Raw genomic sequence first — 24,566 nt, 5'->3', positions numbered from 1 at the left:
GAAACTCCTGCCCAAACAATTCCACTGACACAGCAGAGCCTGGGAGGGTCACTGTGGCTACAACAGCATCGACTGCCCTACACCTCTGGCTGGAGGAAGAGCTGCCAGGTTTGCAATGGTCAGAACACAGAATCATAAGCACATGTCCAACTGTTCTTTGCATCACATGCAGTGATTTCCATCTGCTCCAATTAAAGGGTTCTCAAAACAGGACTTGCAGGGAAACAGGGACCAGCCCTATGGAATATACTCACAAAGAAGATTAATCTGACCGGAGAGAATCCTTTTGCAGAATAAACACAGAATTCATTTCTTGAACTTTGCTTACTACAAAAGCTATCACTGTTAATATACAAACACACACACAGACACACAACACAAATGCATCATAAATATATCCAATAATAAATACAGATGGCTAGACATTCAAGTTGTTTGTCTAAAGTAAACCAAAAGGAAAAGAATTTTTACTTTGTTGGGGTTTTTTCGACATGTGAAAAAATGTGACTAAGTTCAAATAAGCTGCATAGAAGAAAATAAATTGTGAGCACTGTTGAAAGGTCATACAAAAGTGGGACTGCAACAAACACCAAGTTACTGTAGTGAAATCATCAAAGCTGGTATTTCACAGAACAAGCTGCAGACTGATCCAACATACTTCTAGAGTCGAGTTTTACGCTTTATCTTTCTCCTGAAATATTTTATGAAACAACAAAATTATTTAGGCAATAAGGAATGCTGCTTTACTGACTGCTGTGTTCATCGCTGAGGCATCTGGTCACTCAGCCTGGCTCCCCAGAGCTGAAATGGAAACATCTCACATGCAGACATTGTATTTCTCAAGCTAAGAAAAGCCAGAAATGCTCAGAGGCCAGAAAAATTGGAGTAAAATTTTTTTCACTTGTACGTCTGGATTGTCTTTGCTTCAGCTGGAGAAATAATTTTGAATTTAGAAAAGAAGCAAGAGACCATTTGTACTTTTCCTCCTTTTCTGAGTACCACCATATTACCAAGACATATTATTTTACTGTACTGGTAATTAAATTTACTCTGTCTAATTAAATCAGTTTCAATCTCCAGTTCACATGATGTGAACATAGTATTAAGTAATTAATTTTTGGACAAAGGCAGGTTAATTTTCACCTATTTCACCTAATTTTTACCCTACAGATAATTCAAACAGCATGCTTCATGTGCATTTATTAATTGCCTTGCAACACAATTCTCTTTTCCTCTCCTGATTATATAAAGGTATTTAGTTCCTTTCCCTCATGCTGAAAAATATTTTTGTTAGGTACTTACTTCTACCTTTCACAAAAGATTATTCCCCTGTGTAGGTGTGTTCACAGGGAGAAAGAGATGAAACTAGATTGGTAGTCTCTATTTGCTGTTGAGAAGATGCTTAAATCAGCTTCTCTCATTTTATCAGCTCTCCTAAAATAAACATCAATCCTATTTCAATATAAACATTATAATTCATCCAAAGTGTCAAATATGAATTTGTAGGTTAACTCTGACAGCACTTCAGAGTTCTGCGGTGATTTAGTTAAATCACTGCAATAAATGCTTTTTGATATATGGGATTCCTAATTCCTAAGAGGATCGTTTATTTTACATTTGAAAACACAAGAACTTCCCACTTTATGCAAGGAACAAATTCCACGGTAGCGACGCATCGCGCTCCCGTATTTCCCCGCTGAACCTCAGTGTCAGGAAGAATACTCGTGTTTTCAGAGGCTCCAATAATGCAATTTGAAAAGGTGCTGTAAGCAAATGGATGTCAAATTAATTTTTCAGCACAATAAAGAGGGTTCATTTAATTGATACCATAAGCTTGCTAACTACGGCTCGTCTGAACGCATTCTGGTCACGGCACGAGCTGAGCCCGCGCCGGCTCCACGCTTCGACTGGAATTCAGCGCTGGGAGTGTCGGCACAGAAGTGTCCCCAGGTGGTTCACAGTGTTAAATGGCAGATTAAAGACAGCACAACTAATTTCTTTACTTTAATCTTATTAAGGGAACAACAGCTGTCAACTGTCACCATTTCTGCAGGAGGCCTCCGAGACAAGCGAGGGGCTGCGAATGGCAAAGGCAGAACTTTATTTAAATGCACGTTAAATGTGCTGGGGTGGAAAACTCAACGCACTTCCAGTCGTTTTCTTCCCTTTTGGAAGTTCTTAGCTGCTCTTAATTCCAAACCTGTTATCTCAGGAGATATCAGAATCAGTTGAAAGCCCAAAGCCCGAGGCTCCCGTGAAGCAGGTGGTTATTGATTACTGATGTTGCTCTAAACTTTGTATCACACCCACAAATCAGCTTTACAGCTCTGTAAACCCCAGCCCCACGGAAAGGCTGCCCTCTGAAGCAAGGCTTTCCTCCAGAGTAAATCCAATTATAACACACTCATTATGGTACACAAACTTTGAGACATAACAGAAATCTGTCCTTAAACTAGACAAAAATATGCATCTGTATGTTACATTTGTTTTGCATGAGTACAAAGAAAAGGAGGAGGATTCCTTTTAATCCAGCTAGATCTCAACAGTTTCTATGTCTGCACGTAAATTTCTTTTATGCCAGCACATCTTCACTTTCCTCAATATGCCTGATATAAACAAATTGACAAACTTAAACTTTTATTAAAAATACTGAGGCATCAACAGTGTGCAACCACACAAAACTAATCCATGACAGTGCACCAGGATACAGAGGCAAGAACTTAACCTTTGCTTTACAAAAATCAGGGCATCAACATATAACAATTAACCTGTTTCAAGAGTAAAGCTTTTCCTTATTAATTACAACTTCTGAAGACTATAAATGAATGCACTTTGATTACCAATGAAGAAAATAATTCAAAAAGCTCAATTTGGCAGTGAAATAATACAAACCTAAACATTATTAAATTTAGACAAGACTCAGCATCAATTCTGCTTCAAGACACCTCCAAAACCAGAGTAGAGTTTCAATCTGAAATGCTGCTGTACTTATGAATAAACTGTTGGATGACAAGTGACAATCAAACAATTAATTCATCCCAATATTTACAGGTGGGATAGAATTTGGAAGTTTTTTACCAAAATTCTCCAGTCCCTGGTTTATCAATCATTTCACTGCAAGACCTGGCTCTCAATCCAAAAGTTTTATAACGTTTTACAGAGCTGCTTTCAATATTCAGACTTGTTCCTATATTGCACATGAGGGCAACATCTCTTTATTCCTGAGCCCTGAGCCCGAGATCCAGCTGAGACAGGCAGCAGGAATGTATCATGGGAAGGAACAGATGCTGCAGGTTTCAGATGTTGAACTTGCACAGTGGTCATTCTCTTTAGAGTGTCTTTATGTCCCCGTACCAATTACTGCTAATTTCTCTGCCTGGAATAACCTCACATGAAAATGAGAAAACTTGTCCTGCATTTCATGTAAAAAAAGTTGTGAACAATCCTATAAAACTGCATGAACAGTAACAGAGCAGCTTAAAAACTGTCTGTTCATAAACCCAAGTAAAAATTACAGAGAACAAGGTATAAAACCAGTTCTTAGTTCAAAATAGTTCTTACTGAAAAAAGCAATTAGTATCAATTCCATCCATAACATTAGGGGGAACTAATTTCTTTTTCTGTGCGTAATTACGGTTTGAGCTTTTTTACCCCCGTAAATTTGCTTTAAATAAATGATGCAAGAAATTGTATGAATATAAAGATACATTATAATAAACCTGAATCAAAGTATTTCACAAATGTTAATTGAACAAACCCTACAAGCCTCATTTGTCAGCAGGTTTGTTAGATTGTCAAGGCCAGTAAAGTGCCACGGCACAAAGGGGTTAAATGAGTTGCCCATAGCAAAGGTGCAAGACAACTGAGGGGATGAGACTCATCTCTTGCCAATAAATTGTTTTGCTGTGCAGCTCCCATTTACTCTTCAGTGGAAGTGTAAGAAAAATACCATAAGGCTCTGAAGCCTTTAGAACTTCTGCTGAATACGGCTTATTTTGTGGAGAACTGAACAAATTCTGGAAAATTACAAAATGCTGCTTTAAGAAATAACATGGCTGGACATTAATTTTTATGTTAACACCAATAATAAAACTTACTGTAACCCACTGCTTTCTCTTTCCCTTTTTCAGTGATTTATTTGAAGGGGAGAAAAACTGCCCCAACACCAAATGTATCATCTGTCCCATAAATGTCACGTCTCTCTCTCTCAGCATTTCCCGTCCTGCTGCTCTAACTACCAATCTGGACAGTGGCACAAAACAACAGGCACATTGTTAAATCTTCTGATAATAAAGCTTTATCTTGTAGACATGGGATTAAAGTTCTGAGCTGCACCATACTGCCAGGATTTTGGAGAAAGAGAGATGTAGATAATAGCCCGTGTAATCTCCTCACCTACTTGTAAATAGCTTATCCTCATCACAAAGCAACAGACAAATGCCCAATTTAGGATGAGTACAAATGGTTAAACGTTGCACAAGCACACAAACAATCTGAAGTACAGTAGTGTCCTTTAGCTAAGTGTATTTGGCTAAGGGAAGACTGGAGGGCAATTCATGAAAGGTCTTAATTCAGCTTCTTTCCACAGGGCTTTGCCTTGTCTTTAAACAGAGAAAACTGCTGCCTCACTAGGTTCACATTTTAAGAAGTCAGGAGGTAAATGATATTTGCACAGAAGAAAGAAAAATAATTTCTAACTCATTTCAAAATTAAATGAGGAGAAATGTGATCTGAATTTTCTCCCTCATTTAAAGAGCTACATATATTCCATGATTATCCTTTGGTTTTGAACCTCCCTCAAACATTCTGTATATGAAAAATCTGCTAAATCCTTTTGGTGAGACCAGAGCAATTCCCATGAACATGGTCTGTGCCTGGTTCAAACTGCTCATAGCAAGTCCCACACTCTGGAACTGCTGCTCATTCTCAACAGTTGAGGTGCAGATTCTGCACAAAACATTCTTCTCTATCAAAAAGACCACAAAATACCAAGAGAGGAGGCTCTGCATCCCAGGCAGCAACACCGAGTTCCCTGGGACACTTCCAGCAGACTCCAGACTCCCTAAGTCAGACTCAAGCAATCAGGAAAATCCTGCAAGAGCAGTGAGCTTTAGAGAGCAAGATCCTGTGTCAAATTATGTGCAACTTGACGTATAACTTCCCAAATTCAGTACTACAAACTGGAGACTGCACTTCGCAGTGCAGCTGAATGAAATGCTGTATTTCAGGAGTGCAGCAAAGCTCTTCGGAAGATGTTTTTAACACACAACGCTGTCAGAATGGTTTATATTAATCTCTTTTCTGCCCCAATATTTCTTTTGAAAATACAACTAGTGGAAAACCTGTGCTAATAAAACAATGTTTAGAGAATTTTTATAATTCACTCATGAACAGGTTCTGGAATCTGAGAAACCACTGGTCTGAAATGGGCATGAGATAGACAGTGACTGTCACAGAGAGGAGAACCCCTAATCAACTCTTTGGATGTGATTTCTGTTATACAAGTGTGGCTGACATGGGGCTTTATTTATTGGCACACAAGCTCCTTCGAGAACTAATATATCCTCAGACCGTCTAAGAAACTTCAAACAAAATGTCTGAAGTAATGTAAACACAATGTTCTCAAACCTTCTCAACAAAGTGAGAAATGAAAGCTCAAAAAAACTCCTAAAATGAAAGTACAAAAATTGAAGATATATAGAAGGTGCCCATTCTAAGAAATTAAGGCTAAATCTACACTGTGTGGGCACACAGTGCAATCCTTTCCCTTGCAAAGTTTATCTCATATTGATAATTCAAAATTAGAGACTCTGTAAATTAAGGAGTCCAAAGGCTGTCCCTGAGCTGCTCACCATGGACCCCACTCAGAATTGCTCACTGCTGGAGCTGGCTGGACTTGCAGCAAGTGCATTCAGCATGACTGGGAAGGCAGGAATTTTATTTGTTTTCTTTGAAGCGCAAATTAAAGATGTTAAAAGCATGTTTTTCCCTTAGTGCTCTTTCCCAGCACTTCACTCCTGTCCTGCAACATATTATGGCCAGTTTTAATTCAGACTCTTGCAACGTAGTGCATAAATTCCAATTATTTCAATATTACAATATATCTACAAACAAATGACAACAATGGTACACACCAGGATATCCTGGGCTTGATTTCTCTTGCACTGAAACCATGCCTGGCTCTGCTCTGAAAGCACCTATGTGCTTTTGACTGTACAAAAACTACAGTTAGAGACTGGGGAAAAGAGCATGCTTTTGAGTTATCAGATTTTGTAGGCATTCTGCTTAGTCACCACTTTTTTTTAGGGATTAGATATTTAAACCTCTCCATTCATACATTGTATAAAGAGGAATTTCTCTAATCCACAAGAATTTTGTTTTACCTGTTTGTAGGAGCCCTTTCAGCAAGCAGCATCTTACAACTACTTACTTTTAAAAGCAGTCAGACTCCAGTGAATTACAACCCTTTAAAAAATTCTCCTGCTTCCCACTAGAGATCCTTACAGACTAACTTCAAAAGATATGTATCTCCTCCTCTGTTTAACACAGTTTTGTCTTCTCTCATTTTGCCCAATTAGGGATGCTGCTGCTCAAATGTATCAGAGTTCAAAATAGGAAATAAGAGGGTAAGTGGAAACGTGTTCCACCTTCCAGGGCAGCGTAGAGCATAGCATGAGTTTTATTCTGAAGTTCAGCAGGGGACTATGAGGAGCAGAAGCAGTGAAGCAGCAGATATGAAATGAATATTGTAGTGATTCTAAGTGGCAGATGAGGGACCCATCATACTCACTTTAGGGGAACCCGGGAAGCTGCGCTCAGGTTGGTGGGAGAAGTCACCACTTGCAGAACATTTTCGAGGGCAGTGAGTCCTCCTGCAGCCCGGAATGCTATTTTATCTGCTGTGTTCTGGGGAAACACAAACACAGAAGAGAACCAACAGAAATTAAAGAAATTGCTAAACAAAAGGTGTGCCTGACAGTTGTGGATCTTCTCAATGTAGGAAGTCCTTAATACATTTATTTATCATGTTGAACACCTTTGAAAAACATCATTTCACTGCTCATGCAGAGCAGGAGTTGAAATTCTCAGGTGTTATTTTTTAAATTATCATACGTACAAGTATTCTCATATTTTCATATTTTCAAGTATCATATGTACCTATCAAGTACTACACAGGTAATACACTGGAATACCATGTTTTCTGTAATGACATACAGTTATGGGATTTTAATGAAGATAATCTTTATTTGTTGCTATTATCTTTGTAACTATATTGCTTTGTATATGATTTTAAAAAATGTAGACAACCTCTAATATGAGCAGTGCACAAAATAGCTTAGGCAGATCTCTTTATCCTTGGTGTCCACTGGGAACCTCCACTTAGTAGAATTTTACTCTTAAACACCATCCTACCATTACTCTCACCATTTGCAAATGACTGAGGTTTTGCTGGAGCAGGTCCAGTATTTTAGAATTGACACCCTTTCCCTTTCCTGCAAAATTGCTTTTATCTCCTACTGTTTAAAACAGGTAAGATCTTCTTTTCTCTGCTTTTAAGCTGCTAATTTTGTATAACTTTATTTGCAGTTTGTATTTGATCATCTTGATTTTGTCAACCATTATGATATTCTAGTTAATAAGGAATAATTTCTTCTTTTTTCCCCAATGCTGCAAGCACTTGGCATGTGGGGAAAAGTGGAGAGTCCTCTATAAAAGCAATTGTTATTAGTCTGTAAAGAATGTATTCTACTGTAACAGACTGCATAGCAGAAAAAACTTCCAGTGACTGACAATAAAATCTTTATTTGAACAACTAGAAAAATAATTAACCAGCTACAATATGATTTAGATGGACAACATTTTTCCCTGTGAGATCAGACATTCCACACAAAAAGTATACATCTTGCTTTTTTTTTAATCATATGACTTTCTCTCCACTAAGTTTCTTTCAAGCAAACAGCTGTACTGTATTTAAGTTCCTAGCTACAGAAAAACTGCTCACAGAAGTCAGATATTCAAAAAGAAAATATTTTCCACAATTAATATGAACTGAATGTAGATTTTTAGACAGGTTTACCTCTTCAAAGGAATAACTAGCTTTAAATGAGTGGAAATCTCTGTGCCAACTCACCAAGCAGTTAAGAAAATAAACCACTGATTTCCTACAGGCTAACTGATAAACATAACTTATAGCAGTTAATTTTAGCTCAGTTAGCCCAGTAAGTGTGCCTTAACTGAAGAGTTATTTTTGAGTTTCATTCATATATTCTTCCTCTGCTTCCTCTTCCTCCCTTCCATCTAAAAAAACCCCCCAAAAACCTGCCTCCTTGAGCCACCCTTGGCTCCAAACAACACTTTCCACTAAACTCCTGATAGAGCCGTAAGGAAAAGACCCAAAGAGCAAAGAAACAGTCCTGCCACAAATCATTATTTATTGATATTATTTGAGCACCTTTGGCTCACGGCCACAGTTCTCAGACCTGCTCCCCCAGCAGAGCAGGGCAGCTCCTCCAGACAGAGCCGGGGGCCTTTCCAACCTATCCATGTCCACCTCAGCTTAGAACTTCCCAGGTGGAAAGAGGGATTTGGTGAGTTCAGGTGTGTATCTCCCCCAGTGATGGACACAGGCCCTGGGCAGTGCAGGATCTCAGTGTCTGCCCCTGGCACTGCAGCACAACAACACCCACGTGACGCTGCTGATTTATTTGCTGCAGCCTGTTTGTTAGTGCTACTCCAGTTTTAAATGTGCCCAGCACTTTCCACTTCTCACTCTCCCTATTTCTCATGGGAGATTATGCCACAACCTATTAGCTCTCGTGGCAAGAAGTCCTTCCTGTCATTTAGACCAAATATGCCCTTTCTCTATTTCATCCCATTACTCTTGAGTTATATCCCATTTATTGCACTCATTTTGTTTCTCCCCTAAGCAATTTCTCCATTCTTGTAATTGTACACTGCTACATTTTCCTGCTTGGCTTGTTTCTTAACTCTACAGTCTTTAATGCTAAATCCAACCTTTTCTTTTATATTTTTTAATGTAAACTTCTCTTAGCTGTGATTTTTTTTTCAGAACTCCTCTTTTCTCCATAAATATAGTGAAGTGTCCAGAAAGGAACTTCCCTCCCTTCTGAATAAGTCACCAGAGCCACAGTGAAAGAAGTAATGTCTCCCTATTCTGAGAGGAGATGGTCATCTATTCAAAAAGAATATAAACCTTTTGAAGCTGTTTGATTTCCTATGTGCTCTCCTTCCACTTCAATCTGGAGCATCACTTCTTACATGGACAGACTTTTTTCAGTGCTTGGTTCATTTTTGTCTAATACTTCACTAAAATACAAGTACACTTGTCAAAATACACATTTACCTTTTAAAAACTTCCATCACTCTTCAGTTTTCTATCAAGCAGAAGCAAGTTTGTAATCTCTCCTGATTTTATATAATTTACCCTTATGTCCTATTATTCCTTTCTCTGGATTACTCATAAAAATTCATTAGCACGTGACACTTATTCATCATGAAAATAAACCCCTACCTATGTGCACGAAAGAGAGGGGTAAAAGTAAAGGTATGATACAACCAGGAGCAAAGCTGGGGAAGATCCAGGAGCACAGTATTTGTTCCCTGTGCTTACAGAGGTCTACAAAACTGCCACTTAGAGATTAGGGATACATAACTTTTGGCATGGTATTTAATATATTTATCTCCAATGATTCTCCTAAAATGGAGAACTCCAAGGGCTTTTAACCCATTTACTGGAAGACAATGTTGATCCCAAAGTAGCTGCTGGTGCTTGTGAATGACCTTGGACACATTGCAAGTGTCCTGCTGTCAGGAATTCCAGGTTCAGGCACAGCTCCTTGGGCCAGGGGAGGTCAGGGGAACTGAAGGGAAAACGTGCCCTGTGCACAAAGGAGCAGAAGGGTCACTTGAGTATTGCCCTGCTGATGTTTTCAGAGTGAACATTGAGGATTATGGCACCAGAGGAAAGAGGGAAAACAGGAATTGTCCCTCAGCTGTCCATGACACAAGATCTCATCCTGGTGAGCCATGTATAAAGAACACACAGCATTCAATCTCCCCAGTGTTGAAACATACTGTTATTCTGTCTCTGAAGCAGCCAAACCATACAAAATATGTCTGAATTAATTCCTACGTGAGGCAATTTTCAGATTTTAAGTATTTTTTGATTCTAAAGAAATCTTTCTTAGACCATAAACATATGGGAGCAAGGTATGTTATCCAGTTTGTCTGTCTTTCCAAAATTAACCAATATCCTTGAAAATGTAATCCAAACTCACTTAATGTCCTGTAGTGCTAAAGTTTTACGTTAGGTTGTACATATTAAAACATAACAGAAATGCAAAAGAAGGGGACTGAAGCATCTCAGTTGTTCAAAGCCCTTGCTCACATAATATTCTTATTTAAATTGGTCCTCATTTGAACCTGTGTCAGAAAGAAAGACCCTTTCAGGTAACTACAACTTTTACTCTGGTGGCACCAAAGCTTTGAGGGGATCAGGCATCATGTCAGTATGAAAAACAATAGATCCTGCAGGGAATAAATATTAAATTCCTATTTGAAAAGAGCTTAAACCAGCACTGCATGTTTTTGTTGCTTGAAAGAATCCTCCAGACTTCTAACATAGTCTCCCAAATGACTGAGCTCTCCTGTTTATGAAACCCATTTCATAATTTCACTACAGAAACTGTTCTTTGAGTGGCTGCACATTTAGATTGGGAGGGTTATTCAGCAAAGGCAACTCATATAATGGGATTCACGTTCTTTGGGTAACAGAAAGTATATAAACATGTTTTTACACATCATTTTTAAACAGTGTGTAAAAATTTGACTTGCTCATATATATTTTCAGAAATTCTCAACTACTTCAGATCACATTTTTAAACAATTTAACTTGTAAATACAGAAGGATTTCAAGGCTCTGACATTACCTGGCGACACAGGAGAGGGGAGACAAATGAACATGTAGGCAAAAATGATTATTACTGTCATCTATGCATTTTTTAACAGCGAGGAGGAGGCACAGAAACCTTGGGGATGCCACCTAGATGTGTCTTAAACATCAGAAAAACAAAAACAGAGATGCAGCCCTGAGAAGAGCAGACAGAGCACTCCAAAACAGTGCATGAAAAGAGTCTTGTTTTCCTTATCCCTGCCAAGCCCATCGTTGTGCAGTGCAGAGGTGTTGTTTGTACTGGGGGAAGGTTAACACAATAAGTGTGTATTCTTAGTCTCTGGACCATTATGAACTTGTCATTTGAAGCACAGAGCCTCCAACTTCAGCAGAACAGAGCATGAATCAAGGAACTTAGTGGGAAGTGTGTGTACACTAATGCACGTGTTACACAGTAAACAGAAATCACAATAAATTAGACAAACCATGTAACCATTTTATGGATCAACTGTGAATGAAAAGTGTTTAGAAACTCAAAATTAATCCTTTAAAAAAACATATGTGACAAACAATCAGGACAGCTCCCTGCACACTGGGCAAGCGTGGTTGACTTATTTACCTACCTGTTACAACACCTTAATGGATCTGAATTCCCCTTCTCTCCTATGGTTTGAGTGACAACTGACTAATAGGATTACAGGCTCTGTTCCAGTAATACAGCTCAGCTACATGCCAGCAAAAAATGACAGCCTAAACCTGAATTACATGGCCTGGGAATCCATCCAATTATTAACTAAAGTAACTGTTATTACCTAACCTAATCAAAGGAGAAGCAGCTGTTAATCTTTGGTGGCCTGCAGTGTAGTAGCGGTCAGACTGGATGGACTGTCTTTGTACTTGACTCCTCTACAGACAATAATTATGTCCTTTGTGATCAAGAAGGAAGGGCTTCCTAACCTTTCAGACAGAGGCAGCAGATGGGGAACAACTGTTTGTGTGTTCATTAACAAGATAGGGTAGATTTTATCAGGACTTGGCATCTGTGGCACCCTCAGAAGCACCACTTACCCGGGGATACAAGTATGTTTGGCAAATTCGAAAACGAGCAGAGCTAAATAGAAAGTTCAATATAATGTTTTCATCTCATTATCTGACATTTGGTACAGGAAAACACACACAGCTCCCAAAGAGTCATTTACACATATGCCTCATCCTACTCACCGTGGTCAACAAAGAACCCCATGAAAAAGCCAACTGGCCTGTGCTGGTACTTGGCTGGGTTTTGTTGCACTCATTAAAGCAGTCACATAATATGAACTGTGGGCTGAAATAAAACCACACTGGGGGAAAATCTCTCATGTATTTATACAAGTCAGTGGGTAATGCAAAGTAACACAGAGTGAAATAAAGCCAGCACCAATTTGCAACAGCTTTTGGACTGTATGTGCAGCACTCCAGGAGAGAAGAGAGACCAAAACCTCTGTCCTGCTCTGCTGCTCCCCCCTGCCCAGGGCAATGGCAAATGCAAGGCTTGGAAAACAGGAGAGACCAGGGTAGAGCCATCGATCTCACCAGCAGGCACAACACAAGTACAATTTAGTTCATGCTGGGGAAAATAAAAATGTGATGGGACAGTGTGGAAGAACCAGAATGGGAAGAAGATTTCTGACAATGCACAGGAACAGCTCGTATTTGGACGCTGAAACCGGATGAGTTCAGGTAAGAATCAAATGATTTTTTTTTAATGCCAAGAGTAATTAATGATGAGCATAATATACTTAGGATATGGTCGACTCAATCATTTGAAGTTTTTAAATCAAACCTGATTATCTACTAGAAAAATATGATCCCAGTTAAATCATAATTTATTAATTTGGTGCAAGAGTTATTGGGTGAAATCCAATGTCCTGGACCAAAGTACTCACTTCCATACATTTCTCCTGTTAAAGTATTATTATTAGTTAATAAGTAGAGCAGGATCAGAAATAATGCTGAGCTTTAACAGCTGAAATGATTGAATGTCAGTTTTTCCATCTCTGCTCTATGTGACTTTACCATCTCATATTTTGACTATTTGAAATATTTTTGAACTAATTGAAATACTTTGGTGTAAACTCTCCAAGACAAACCTCCAAAATAAACATTTTCATGTAGATTGAAAAGGAAATTCAGAAAAATTATTTTTCCTTCATCAACCCAAAGAATGCTTTCTGCTAGTCCTGCAGAGTGTCCAAATCAGAAGCTGACCTGGAAAGCCTGTCTGAACAGACCTCAGGAACTAAAGCTGCTCAGAAGAAAATATTTCCAATTGAAACCCAAATACTTTGAAACAGTCTGACTTCTATTTCTGAAACAACACACTAAACTTGTACAACTCTATTCTACACTTGTTAAACTGTTCATTGAAGGAAGAAATAATAACTAATTAGTAAAATATAGTTGAAATCCACCTTAAGAATTTTTTTCTTTCCTTTTATCTGGTGTTTGAAGATTCTATCTAAAATGCCAGGGGCTAAGAAATGCAGTTCAAAGCTGCCTTAGAAAAACAAACCAGACAACTGAATCCTGGGCTGGCTCCTCCTTTTTTTTTTTCTTTCCTTCCCCTTTAAATAAATACACAAGTATATCTACATGCACATACAAACCCACGGGTATGTTTGCGACTGTAGAAAATCTACATTCTTTCAGTAGTCCTCCAGACATAAAACTTTATACACTGAAAAGGACTGTAGAGTATACCAAAACAATATTTTCTATTAAAATAGACAATTTTGTTCCCTTTAATACTTGTCTCTAGTGAAATTAGTGCTGGAACAACACTTTGCTCCATCTGAAAATCTCAAACTGGTTTTCAAACACGAGTGAATTCACCCACAATAAAACTTCAACCACTGAACATCAACAGAGAACTAGTTTAGGATTAAAACATGAACCAGAAGGGGCTCAGTAGCATTTGCACACCATTGGGGGGAGATATTCATTCACACTGAGGATACACTGATCGTGCATTTGTAACACCTCCTTCCTCGTGAGGTGCTAATGGGTTAAAGCCCCAGAAAGGAGGCCTTGAGAAATGCTCCATCCCACTCGTCCTGCAAAGCAAAGTGCAAATTCTGAAGCCTGAAAGCTGATTTTGAAGCCTTAAAGATAAAGCAGCTCCTCTGGCTTCTGTGTTTACTCTCCACACTGACTAATCTCTGTGGCTTCATCTAGAAGAGGGTGGTTACCAGGCATCTGATGGCAGGCAGGTAAAGGGACCTGACCCTGCAGAAGGTGTTTCTCTCCCTGCATCATACTCAGTATTTGCACACTCCTGAGTAGAGCTCAGCCTCCACCATCTGATCCATCTGGGTAATACTGGCTTTTCACCTCAATAGCTAAGGTATGTTAACTGCAGCTTCACAGAGCACATTTAGTGCAAAGGAAGACAAATATCTAAGACCGACGAAAAGAAAGGGTGAAAAAGCAAGTGGCTGATACATCACTCAAACGCAGTAGAAAGCTTATTTTTCAACTAAATAAAAAATAAAAGAAGGAGAGGTATTTACTACTATACTCTCTGAAAGTCTGCTATTGGCAAGTGACTTAAAATTGGTTCAGGCCTAGGGACAATACCAATACTATTGAGTCTTAAGCCTGTCCCGAAAACACTAAATGTCCTCGTGTGCATAAACCTGATTTCTGTCTATGCCATCATTTACTCAATTCATTTTTCTGCCTCCAAACATCTGCCCACGTTGTGAGGTTAAACCAAATTCGATAAACTCCTTACTGACTCACTGTATGATCTCACTGAGCAGGATGAACCTTATTTACCCAATTTCCTTCCAAGTTCTTGCAGTGGCTTTTCAGTTCAATGGTAAAGTCACAGAGGTACTCTATTACACTGCTGTTGACGAGGACAGGACCCTCACAATCCTCATTGTGAGGCTTCAAGCGTCAGGGAAAGGCATAAAGGAAAGATAGGTAAAGGTAAATTAGTGAATTCCATGCTACCTGTTCAGCTGCTTTCATTCATGCTAAGCAGCATAGCAGGAAACACACACTATTGTTTGGAAAAGTAAGAATTATCTTTATATGTATTTTGAAAGACAGCACTACACCATGTGCTTTTATTAAAAATAAATGTTTAGTCTATTTATAAATAACAGAGCATCTAGTAAGTGCATCAATTAAAGGAGGAAGTAAGGACAGAGGTTTAAGTCTAATACCAGGAACAACTGCTCCTGGATCTCCATAGATGGCTCCATTAGCTGAGGCCAATTTGACTTTTTCTCATTATTAATCTCATAAATAGAAGTTCCCAAACAGGTAAATAAAAAGCACAATTATGTGATCTTGTCCTGTTGTCTCTCAGCATTTGACTGGACAAGAAATTGCACAGTGAGTTAGGAAAGTCGGGTATCTCTTGCAACACTGAATCTGAAAATCCTAAGGCTGACAGGTCACTACTGAGAGCTGTCAGCCACTAGAAAGCAGCACTGATTTCAGCTGAACTCAAACTACAAAAACCAGAGCAATCCAAACAAACCTGAAGATATTAAAATGATGTGGGAAAGGACACACGGGGAGGGAGCGGTGGCTGTTTAAAGACCCGTCGTGCGGTCAAGAGCACTTGAATTCTAAACACAGCTTTCACCCTGATTGCCTTGGGTGCTCTTTGTAACCTCTTGGACTATTTGCCCACAACCCCATCTGGACAGCCCCAAAGGGCTGTGGGGCACATAAACAGGGTGGGTTTGTGAGGTACTGCAAAGATGAGAGCAGACCTCTGGGTGACACGTTCTCAAGTCAGAAGCGACGGTCTCAAATCACCATTGAATTTTAAAAATACTTCCAAGAAAATATGTGTATAGATATATCATCAGACCAAACTAAATAAAACCTTAATTTCCTTAAAAACTATAATAATCATTACTTTATCATGATCTCTAAGCTGGTGTCTGCTCTTAGCAGAAATGTGCCTGTGTAGGGCATTTTCTCATGGCTGAGAAATTGGTGTCTGGACTTCAATGACACTAAAACATATCTCTTGTCCTGTAGTGAAGAAACTTTGTATATCTTGGAATGCACATATATCCATTATATCCACTCTGATATGATGTATCAGTTCTTAAATGATGTAGAAGCCTGATCTGACAGCAAAAATCCACAGTTAGTGCAACACTGGAAGCTGACAGCATTTAATCACATCCCACAGCAGTTTTTAACTACATCCACTGTGCACAGAAACCAACCTCCAAATAATCTTGGAGTAAGAACACTGCAGAGCTTATCTGTGAACTGAACTTGCCTTTTAATACCATGTCCAGCAAACAAGTTAAAAAATATTCTGTGGTTGACCTCTAGTACCAAGTTCCTATTTATATGTTCATCTCGAGAAAAAGGTTAATCCACAGATTACAGAAACTCTGGGCAAATGAACCGATGATATAAAGCTGCCTGGTCCAACCTGCACCACAAAACACACACCTGACCTATTGACTTCCTCCTGGCAGTGACAGGAAAAGGCTGTTTGGGTGGAAAATGCTGTCTGAGGAGCTCCTCCTGTGTTTGCCCACAGGCTGCTCTCTGAACTCACAGCCCGGTGTTGTGACTATCAAAGCTGCTGCTGTAGCTGACAGAGGAGGGGATGGTTCTACTACCAGGAGCAGCTTGGACTCTCTGCAGATAACCTGGCAGATGCAGGACAATATGGATACTCCAGGCTTTGAACACTGCTGAACCTTCTTCAGGTCGTGTTTTAGAGGCACTGTCCACCACTTGCACTCAGTGCTGGTCATCTGTACATTAAAATTCTCTGATCTCTCAGGTAAAGGGTTTAAAGAAGTGAATCACTTTTGAGGAGGGTTACTTACATCTCAGCTTCTCCATCTACTATATCTGCTTTATCAGTTCTGGAGTTCATGCTCTGCCTCAGGTTCTGTACTTTCCTATGAACAGCTGAAGATTTGATTAAAATTTGCAACAAAGGAAGCATAAATACAGAATTCCCTGTTACCCTCTGTGTGAGCAAAATTATTAGATTTTTGGTGGCAATATACAGAGTTCCAAGGGCCTGAATTCTAGTTTTAGCTGGTAAAACTTCTTTTTTAGTTTTAAAAAAACTGACTAGTTAGTTTTTTAGGTTTTAAAAACCTTATTTTTAAATTTTGTAATTCAACACCCTTCATAAAGTTTGGATTTTGCCTTTAAATCGTTTTTAAACAGTTATAATTCAGTTTTACATTTGATTAATGACTTCCCTTCATGTGACATCACTAAAGCTTTGGAACTGGCTACTGCAGGAGTATCCCAAGTTGAAAAATTAATGGATGGATTAAAAATTAAGCCATTCTTTGCACAGAAATACATCATATGTTTAGCTAAAATGAACCTTAGAGTTTTAACCTCTCATTATAACAAATAAGAGTAGCAATTACTTTCATAGAGAACAAACCCCACAATGATGAAAGCACAGTTAAGGCAGTGTGTGAGCGTTTATTTTGCTTTTTAAAAATTTTGGCCACAAAATGCCCACTGCCTGCTATAAAAGAAAAGCTTTTTGGTGTAAACCAGTGCACTCTGCATCAAAATCTTCCCATGGCCAGGAGCCAAAAGACACAGCTCATGTAAGAAAAGGCAGCAGGTTACACACGACAGCCCCAAAGGCTCCGCAGGGTCCCAGCGCAGCGTCGCAAGGGTGGAGGTGGAAAGGGCACAGGACTGATGGGGGCCTGGAGGCCTTTCCAGCTTGTTCCATCCCCAGTCACGAATTTGCCTGGGCAGCTGTGCCAGAGCTCAGCTCTGCTGCTGGTCCCCTGCCAGTGCTGCACTGCAGCCAAGCTGAACTGCTCCAGGCCTGGACGGGACACCCTGGGCTGCACCACGAATCCGTGCAGGGAGCACGAACCACAGGGGCTCTCAGTGTGCTGCTCAGCTGGGGGCATGTGGCTCCTTTCTTTGTAAGTGAACACTGTGCACGTGTGTACTTCTATTTTTCCTACAGAACTGATGGCAAGTTTAAGTCTTGTCAGGATATACAGTGATTATCCAGGTAGGAACTCTCATGCACCCAACCCCAGCAGACAGGCTGCTGTGAGCAGCTTCGCAGGAAACAGAGCTGTGTGATTTCTAAGCACAGTGACACCTGAACCTGATGTCAAAAAGAAATTCTACTTCTAAATAGATTTATTACTTGTAAAGATTCAAAGGATCTGCTGTTGTTTCTGCCAGTAGTGTCCTCTAGTGGAGACACATCAGATGCTCAGAAAACAAGCAAACACAAGGGGCTGAGTCCAGAAATCATCCTGCCAAGGAATACAAACACCTCACAACCACAAACCTGCCTATAAAAGCCTGGAATCTCAACCAAGCTTTTCATTACTATAATTAAGTATTACATTACTGAAAGGTAAATGTTAAATAACTTGTTAAAGTTTCGATCAGACTGAGAAATAAATCCATTGTGGGGCTATACAGAATAACTGGTATGTTAAACAATATACAGATAATGTGCCTGTGTGTGTGCATGTATATACATAAAATCACAAAATACAGACAATGTGGGTAAAGCCACTAGTCCATGACTTAGGTAAATTCACTAAAATAGAAATTTTCACCCTTTTTCATATACAATGCAAAATGATGCTTTTTCAGACTTAGGTAACATGGTGACAGATGAGCTGCCACCTCCAGTGATTCCTCCAGCCCTCCATGAATCCATGGATCAGGTTTTATGCTGGGTTTCTTCCAGAAGTCTAAATATCCTTAACACAAACTTAATTAGTGACTGCAGCCTGCCCACAGAAATCAGCAATCTGTTCTATTCACAGCTCCCAAACTCCTTTATTGTTGTCTTCTCTCCACCTCTTCCTTTTCATACAGTCAACCAAAATAATTTAGTATGGGAAAAAAATATCATCAATATTGCAAAGATTACAGAATCATTGCTCCACCTGCTAACACTTCTGCTTTCTGCAGAGACACTGATCATCCTTGCCTCCATGGAGTCTAGCTGATTAACAGAACCAAGTTCCACTTGGATCAATTCTTTTCAGCCAAAATTTAGGTTTAAAATTTGCTGCTTCTAATTCACACTTGACAATTTTCTTCATTTTAGAAATAAAACCCACAAACCTCAAGCTATGGTCTGTGTGCTATACAGACAGTCTGATTTTTCCAGAGATGTAATGGAGCATAAAATAGACTTCCTATTTATGTCACTCTTGTTTAGCTTATGAACTCAAGTTTCCTTCAAAAGTTTGATATCAAATTACAGTTTCTTGTCTAATATTAATTCAAAGCAACACAATTATGTGCAGCAACAAGGCCATATCCAGTCCAAATATAATCAATAGCAGGTTAAGAAAAGCTTAAAGGTACATCATTGCCTTTCAGTTGGTCCAGAATTTTATTCTATTGAAAAATAAAATCCAGCCATTATATTCAGTGTCTTTCAATTCTCTCTTTGATGGCTACCCCACTCTGCTACATGAGAAACACACAGATACATAGGTCACCTGCAGCACCAAAATTAAATGTGTAAGAGTTTGGGAATCACAATTCCCACTGTATTCTTAAATATTCTTTAAATAACAATACTGAGTCTTTATAATGTAGAGTATTTGCTCTTAAAATCTATTTTGTCTGTGTATACATGTCATATATATATTTATATACACATAATCACACATATATACATGGGGCAATTTTAAATCTCTGTAGAGATATCTGAAGAAACTTACCACGAGCAATACAAAAGCTCACATGTGCTCCATTTCCATACATTCCTCAACAGTTTTTAATTTTATTGTTTCAGTTTCTGATGATTAAGAGTTTGTACTATTGGGGGGGAAAAACCCCTCCTCACCCTGGCTGTGGTCACCATACCCAATGGGCCCAACAGTTTAGAGAATAAAACATAAATACAGGGCCTGAGTGTGCTGTTAGAGCCAGCCATTCCTGACAGTCTTTACAATGGGATAAACACTGTCTGTCTACAGTCCCCATGTATTTGAAAGCTACGACAAACATTTTACTGAAATGTAAATAACTGACATCACCACTGCTGAAGCAGGAGGCTGAAAAATCTCTCTAAAAATCCCAAACCCAAAAACATTGCCTGACAGAAAAAAAACCCATTAATGGTCACTGAGAGAGCATGTTTTAGAGGTCGTAAGCATTGAGATTCTTTTTTTAAAAAAAGGATTTATCCAGAGCAGTCAATTACTGGCTCATATTCACACATTTTTCAGTTACAAAATTATTCCTTTTCTAAGGACGTGTATTTTCCCTCTGAAATCTGTTTCCAGTAAGAATACTATTCTGAATTAGTAATGTAAATAACTGGATTGAAACTTAGCCTACTGAAAAGCAGCTACTTTTAGATTTGCATGAAGAGAGCTGGTAAGCAACTATAAGCACTGTGGCCCAATCTATTAAAAGCCTCCTCTTTTTGTTTCTGGTTCCATTTTACTACCACACTTTAACAACTTCTATTGCACTCACTATTATTTACTGAGATTTTTACAGCACCTAGAGAGCCTGAAGGAGATCAGGGACACAGCTGTCCCTCAAACCCATATGAAATTATAGTAAATTTAATCAACAGAACCAGTGAAATCTTGTCTGTTAGGACTTTGTGCCTTGTGAGCACATGGGAGCTTCAACTGTACTGTATGTTTGGGATGGGACATGGATCAAACCTCTGTCCTGCCCCTGCAGCCCTCTCTTTGGGAGCAGAGTTGCAAGATCTTCAGTCAAAGCACTTAGTTAAAAGAATCTTATAACTTTTGTTGTGGTGAAGATCTTTTTCAAACTAGTGATCAATAAGAAGGATCATATACAAATAATTCCAGTTAAGCAGACTGGCTGTTGCAATTGGATCCAAAAATCATGAGATTCCCTCACAATTGTGCTGAATCTGTCATATTCCCAGTCAGATGGATGAGAGACACCTTATGGGCTTGTCTAGATGTCACAAATAAGTATTGTACAAATTTAACCAAAGTGATTTAAGTGCAGTGTTTGAGCTGCAGCTGAGCCAGGTGAAAAGGCCACTGCCCCCAGCTGCTGTCCCCACCCTCACTGCCAGCAGCATCCTGCCACGTTCCTCAGAATAACAGTGCCTGCCAACCCTGCCCAGCACACACTATCCAAACCCACAAGAAATACTTCTAACATTTAAAAGTAGGACTTTTAAAACATGGAGCCAAACCCAAAGCTCTAATAACAAATTTTAGGAAGAACTTTAGGGAAGTGATGTTCTGTCAGCAAGTCTAAGGGTGACCATGTGAGAGGCAGCAACCTCTGACCCAGGTCAGGGTCACAGCCCTAGAAATGTATGTACTTCAGGCAGCTTAATCTCTATGTAGTAGACACTTTTTAATCAGTACATTTTTTTAATCAGTAAATGTCACCTCTTTACATTGAGGGAAATAAATGATAAACATAAGCAAGTTAAAACTGTACCTGCAGTCCCACTAACAGGATATACAGCTTTCAATATCCTGGTTTCTACAAGAGTTCCCTATTACAGGACATTTCTGTGTGAATGCTCAAGTCAAACTCGAGCAGTTAATTCAGTGAAACACACTTGCCCCTGGTGATGGATATGTAAGATTAGTCCATCAAGGAATGAACATGCTAAAAAATAAAAAGAATCGTGGCAGAAAAACAGTTCTAGCTCTGCTGTTTCAAACATCAGCTTTGCCTTCTGTAAGAGGTTACATGAGTTTTACTTTGAGCATCAAAGGCTGATTCATGGGGGATCTTAAACTGAGCGTTATCAGATCTTATTAAGAGCTTGAAGAGTCCCATATGACAATCTGCCAACCTCAGGCCAGGGCCTTCTGGGAACATTTGCACTCACTCTGCTGTTGTGGCTCCGTGTGTGTTTGTTTTCTTACTGTACTTTTAAACAAAGCAGAGGTGAAAGTGAACACAACTTCCTTCCAGGATTTCTGCCAGTAAGGATGAGATGCACAACACTCAAGGACTTGCCTTCCAACAGTGTAGGGCACACCCAAAGCAGCAGATACACCTTGGGGACAGCACTCCAGGTGTATCCAACACCATCGAGATTTGTGCCTCCTACCAACAGGAGCAAGGATATGTGACCTGAGGGGTGGAAATCTATTTAAAATTGGAACCACGTGGTGGTTTATGACTTTATAGTACCTCTTATGTATATTTAATTTAAAGACACGTGAACCACAGGTTTCATGTAATTAATGGCCATGCTCCAAGTTAGATCCTCAGAACCTGCACTTCAACTTGCTCATATCTATACTTTGCAAATACTTTTCCAGCACAGGGTGCAAAGCTTCTAGTGGTTGTAGAGCTTCATCCAAGTAAGCCAACATGGGCATATCTAGAAGTGTCTGGAGTTCAAACAACCGCTTGAAGCAAAGCAAAGCAACATCTCTTTCATTTTTTGGCACTCAAATCATGCACTGGATTCAAAATAAAAGCCGAGTTCCATGGGGAGGAGGCAGCAGCCTCATAATTCTGTGTTAAGGAGAAGCAGGTAAGGTGCTGCAATATACAGCCAGGACTCCAAAAATAGACAGTGGTTAAGAAGTATCTTTGCCCAAGAGAGATATTTCTTATATTTTAATATCTAGAGGACACACTGATACAAAAACCTTTTAGTTTGCAATAAACAAACTCTTTTTGCTGTTTTGGTGAAATCACTCGGCCCCAAGTGCAGAACGTGCTTGTGTCCAGCAGACCAGGAAAGCAAAACAAGAGCAAGTGTGACCACAATAACCATGCAGGCATGTGGCATCCTAGAATGTTCTCACACTATGAAAGAAGTTCAGGGGTGAGAAAAAGCCTTACTCAGTACTGTGGAACACAACAGATGAAGGCTGAGTCCAAACAGAAATTGTCAGTGATTGGATTGTACCTGAAGGCAAAACCCAGCAAGACAGGGCTGCCAATCTTCTGTGTGTGGCTTTTTTTGTGATTCACGTTTGCATAAAGAATGCACCCAACCCTTTAATGCTGTTTCAGCACGGTCATGGAATTTCTAGTGAGCTGAATAACCCTTTCTTCTGTTGAGAAACTTAATGGCATTTATTTTTCTTATTTACTGTTACCAACTACAGCTCAGCAATTTATTTCATGGTTTGTAAAACAAATCTTTATTTCCCTGGTGAGCCTGTATAAATAAATTTTTCAGGCCGTGTAAACTATTAACAAAAGAAAAATCCCATGTTTCACAGTATGAATGAAAAGAGGGTTTTGTGGATCAATTTTATTTTGTAATACTTTTGCACGACTTCTGAGCCCGAAGAATCTCTAGTAAGTGGCAAGGATCTATTGTAGTGAACCCTGGCCTCCCTCAGGGCAATTCTTTATTCAACCCAGGCCATTAGCAAGGGTAAATCAATGTTATCAGCTCACACACACTGACAGCTTGTGTGGTTCCCACTCCCTCATTTCTCCCCCCACATTAGGGTATATTTTTATGCTCTCCAGGGAAATTCAATTAACAGTGTCAGTCTCCTCCTCTCAGCCCATGACTGACACCATCAAGACTCTTTTCACTGCCCACTGACATGTAAGATGTGTCTGCTGATTTCTGGACTCCCAAGTTAACAAGAGAATTACTACCCACTTCTACAAATGACCGTGTCTGATCTGTGCCGTAAACACAGCGACAGCTACTGAAATCAATCTTTTTTGACCTTATTGATTAAGACATTCAGATATAAAAATACTTCTCCAGTGGCTGAGTAATGCTTTGAGGGTAAAAGCCCAAATCAACAACAAAATAATGCATGTCTGTTAATAATATCAAATTTAGCTCTTAATTCCCCACTGCAGACTCAACAACCAGCAAAATGTTGTGAACAATTAATGACTAACACTTAGCTGCAATTCACAGAATGTTAAAAAAATCTCAGCCAACAACTACTGGTAAGAGGTTGAAAACAACTCCACTTTCCAAAGTTTCCAAGAATTATTTAGGCAACTTTTGAAACAGATACATCTTTTTATAGTAGCTAGGCAACAACACGATTTCTGTATTTTGAAATAAAAAAAGATTAACTTTTCAATAATTAATGCAAACACTGCAAAATTTGAAAATGGCACAACTCTTTGAAAAACACTACTAAACTTGATGGACTAAGAGAACACATGTAAGGACCCCATGCAGCCCAGGCAGCCTTCAGCAGTTAAAAGCACGTGCCACTAGTAATTGTGTTCCACACTAAGTTGTGAAAAGCATCAAGCAGAGCTCTCATTTTCACAAACATCGACCCTGAACCATAATGATGCAGCCCCTTCCTCAGATTTCAGTAATTTAGTTTCTCTCAGAACTAATTTTCATTATTTCTTGATTACAGATAAGAAAGAGAAGTATTTTCTAATGGTTAGAGAGAGAACACAACATAATGTTCCAGTTGAAAGCTCAAATACTCTGTGGTTCTAATGGAGCAAAAAGTTATGTTATAAGCACTGTGGCAGCAGACTGACCATGATGAAACAGTAAAGAAGATGCAAATGCTGTCCTATTAATTGAAAAAAAAAATCCAACATTTCCCATAAACTAAAATATGCTCTACAATCACAGACTTCAAAAAAATTCAAAACATAGAAATATCCCGTACATAGGCACATCATACCCTCATCCTCCAGCAAAGACCTACTGGCTTGGTTGTAG

The 24,566-nt window shown here is 39.2% G+C and overlaps 1 protein-coding gene across 2 annotated transcripts in view; it reads right to left on the bottom strand.

Annotated features, from left to right (window-relative positions):
• Positions 1–24,566, bottom strand: part of SCAPER (S-phase cyclin A associated protein in the ER) — a 142,855-nt gene that overhangs the window by 43,249 nt on the left and 75,040 nt on the right. For both annotated transcript variants that reach the window (XM_027698128.1, XM_027698129.1), the window contains exon 24: positions 6,791–6,906. In XM_027698128.1, coding sequence (XP_027553929.1) covers positions 6,791–6,906 — 116 coding nt within the window. The remainder of the gene's footprint in view (positions 1–6,790; positions 6,907–24,566) is intronic.

Source organism: Neopelma chrysocephalum, unplaced genomic scaffold, assembly GCF_003984885.1.
Source record: "Neopelma chrysocephalum unplaced genomic scaffold, ASM398488v2 Primary Assembly neopelma1_124, whole genome shotgun sequence".
Taxonomy (NCBI): Eukaryota; Metazoa; Chordata; class Aves; order Passeriformes; family Pipridae; genus Neopelma; species Neopelma chrysocephalum.
Note: the sequence above shows the minus strand (reverse complement) of the source record. Positions and strands in the feature narration are given on the sequence as shown.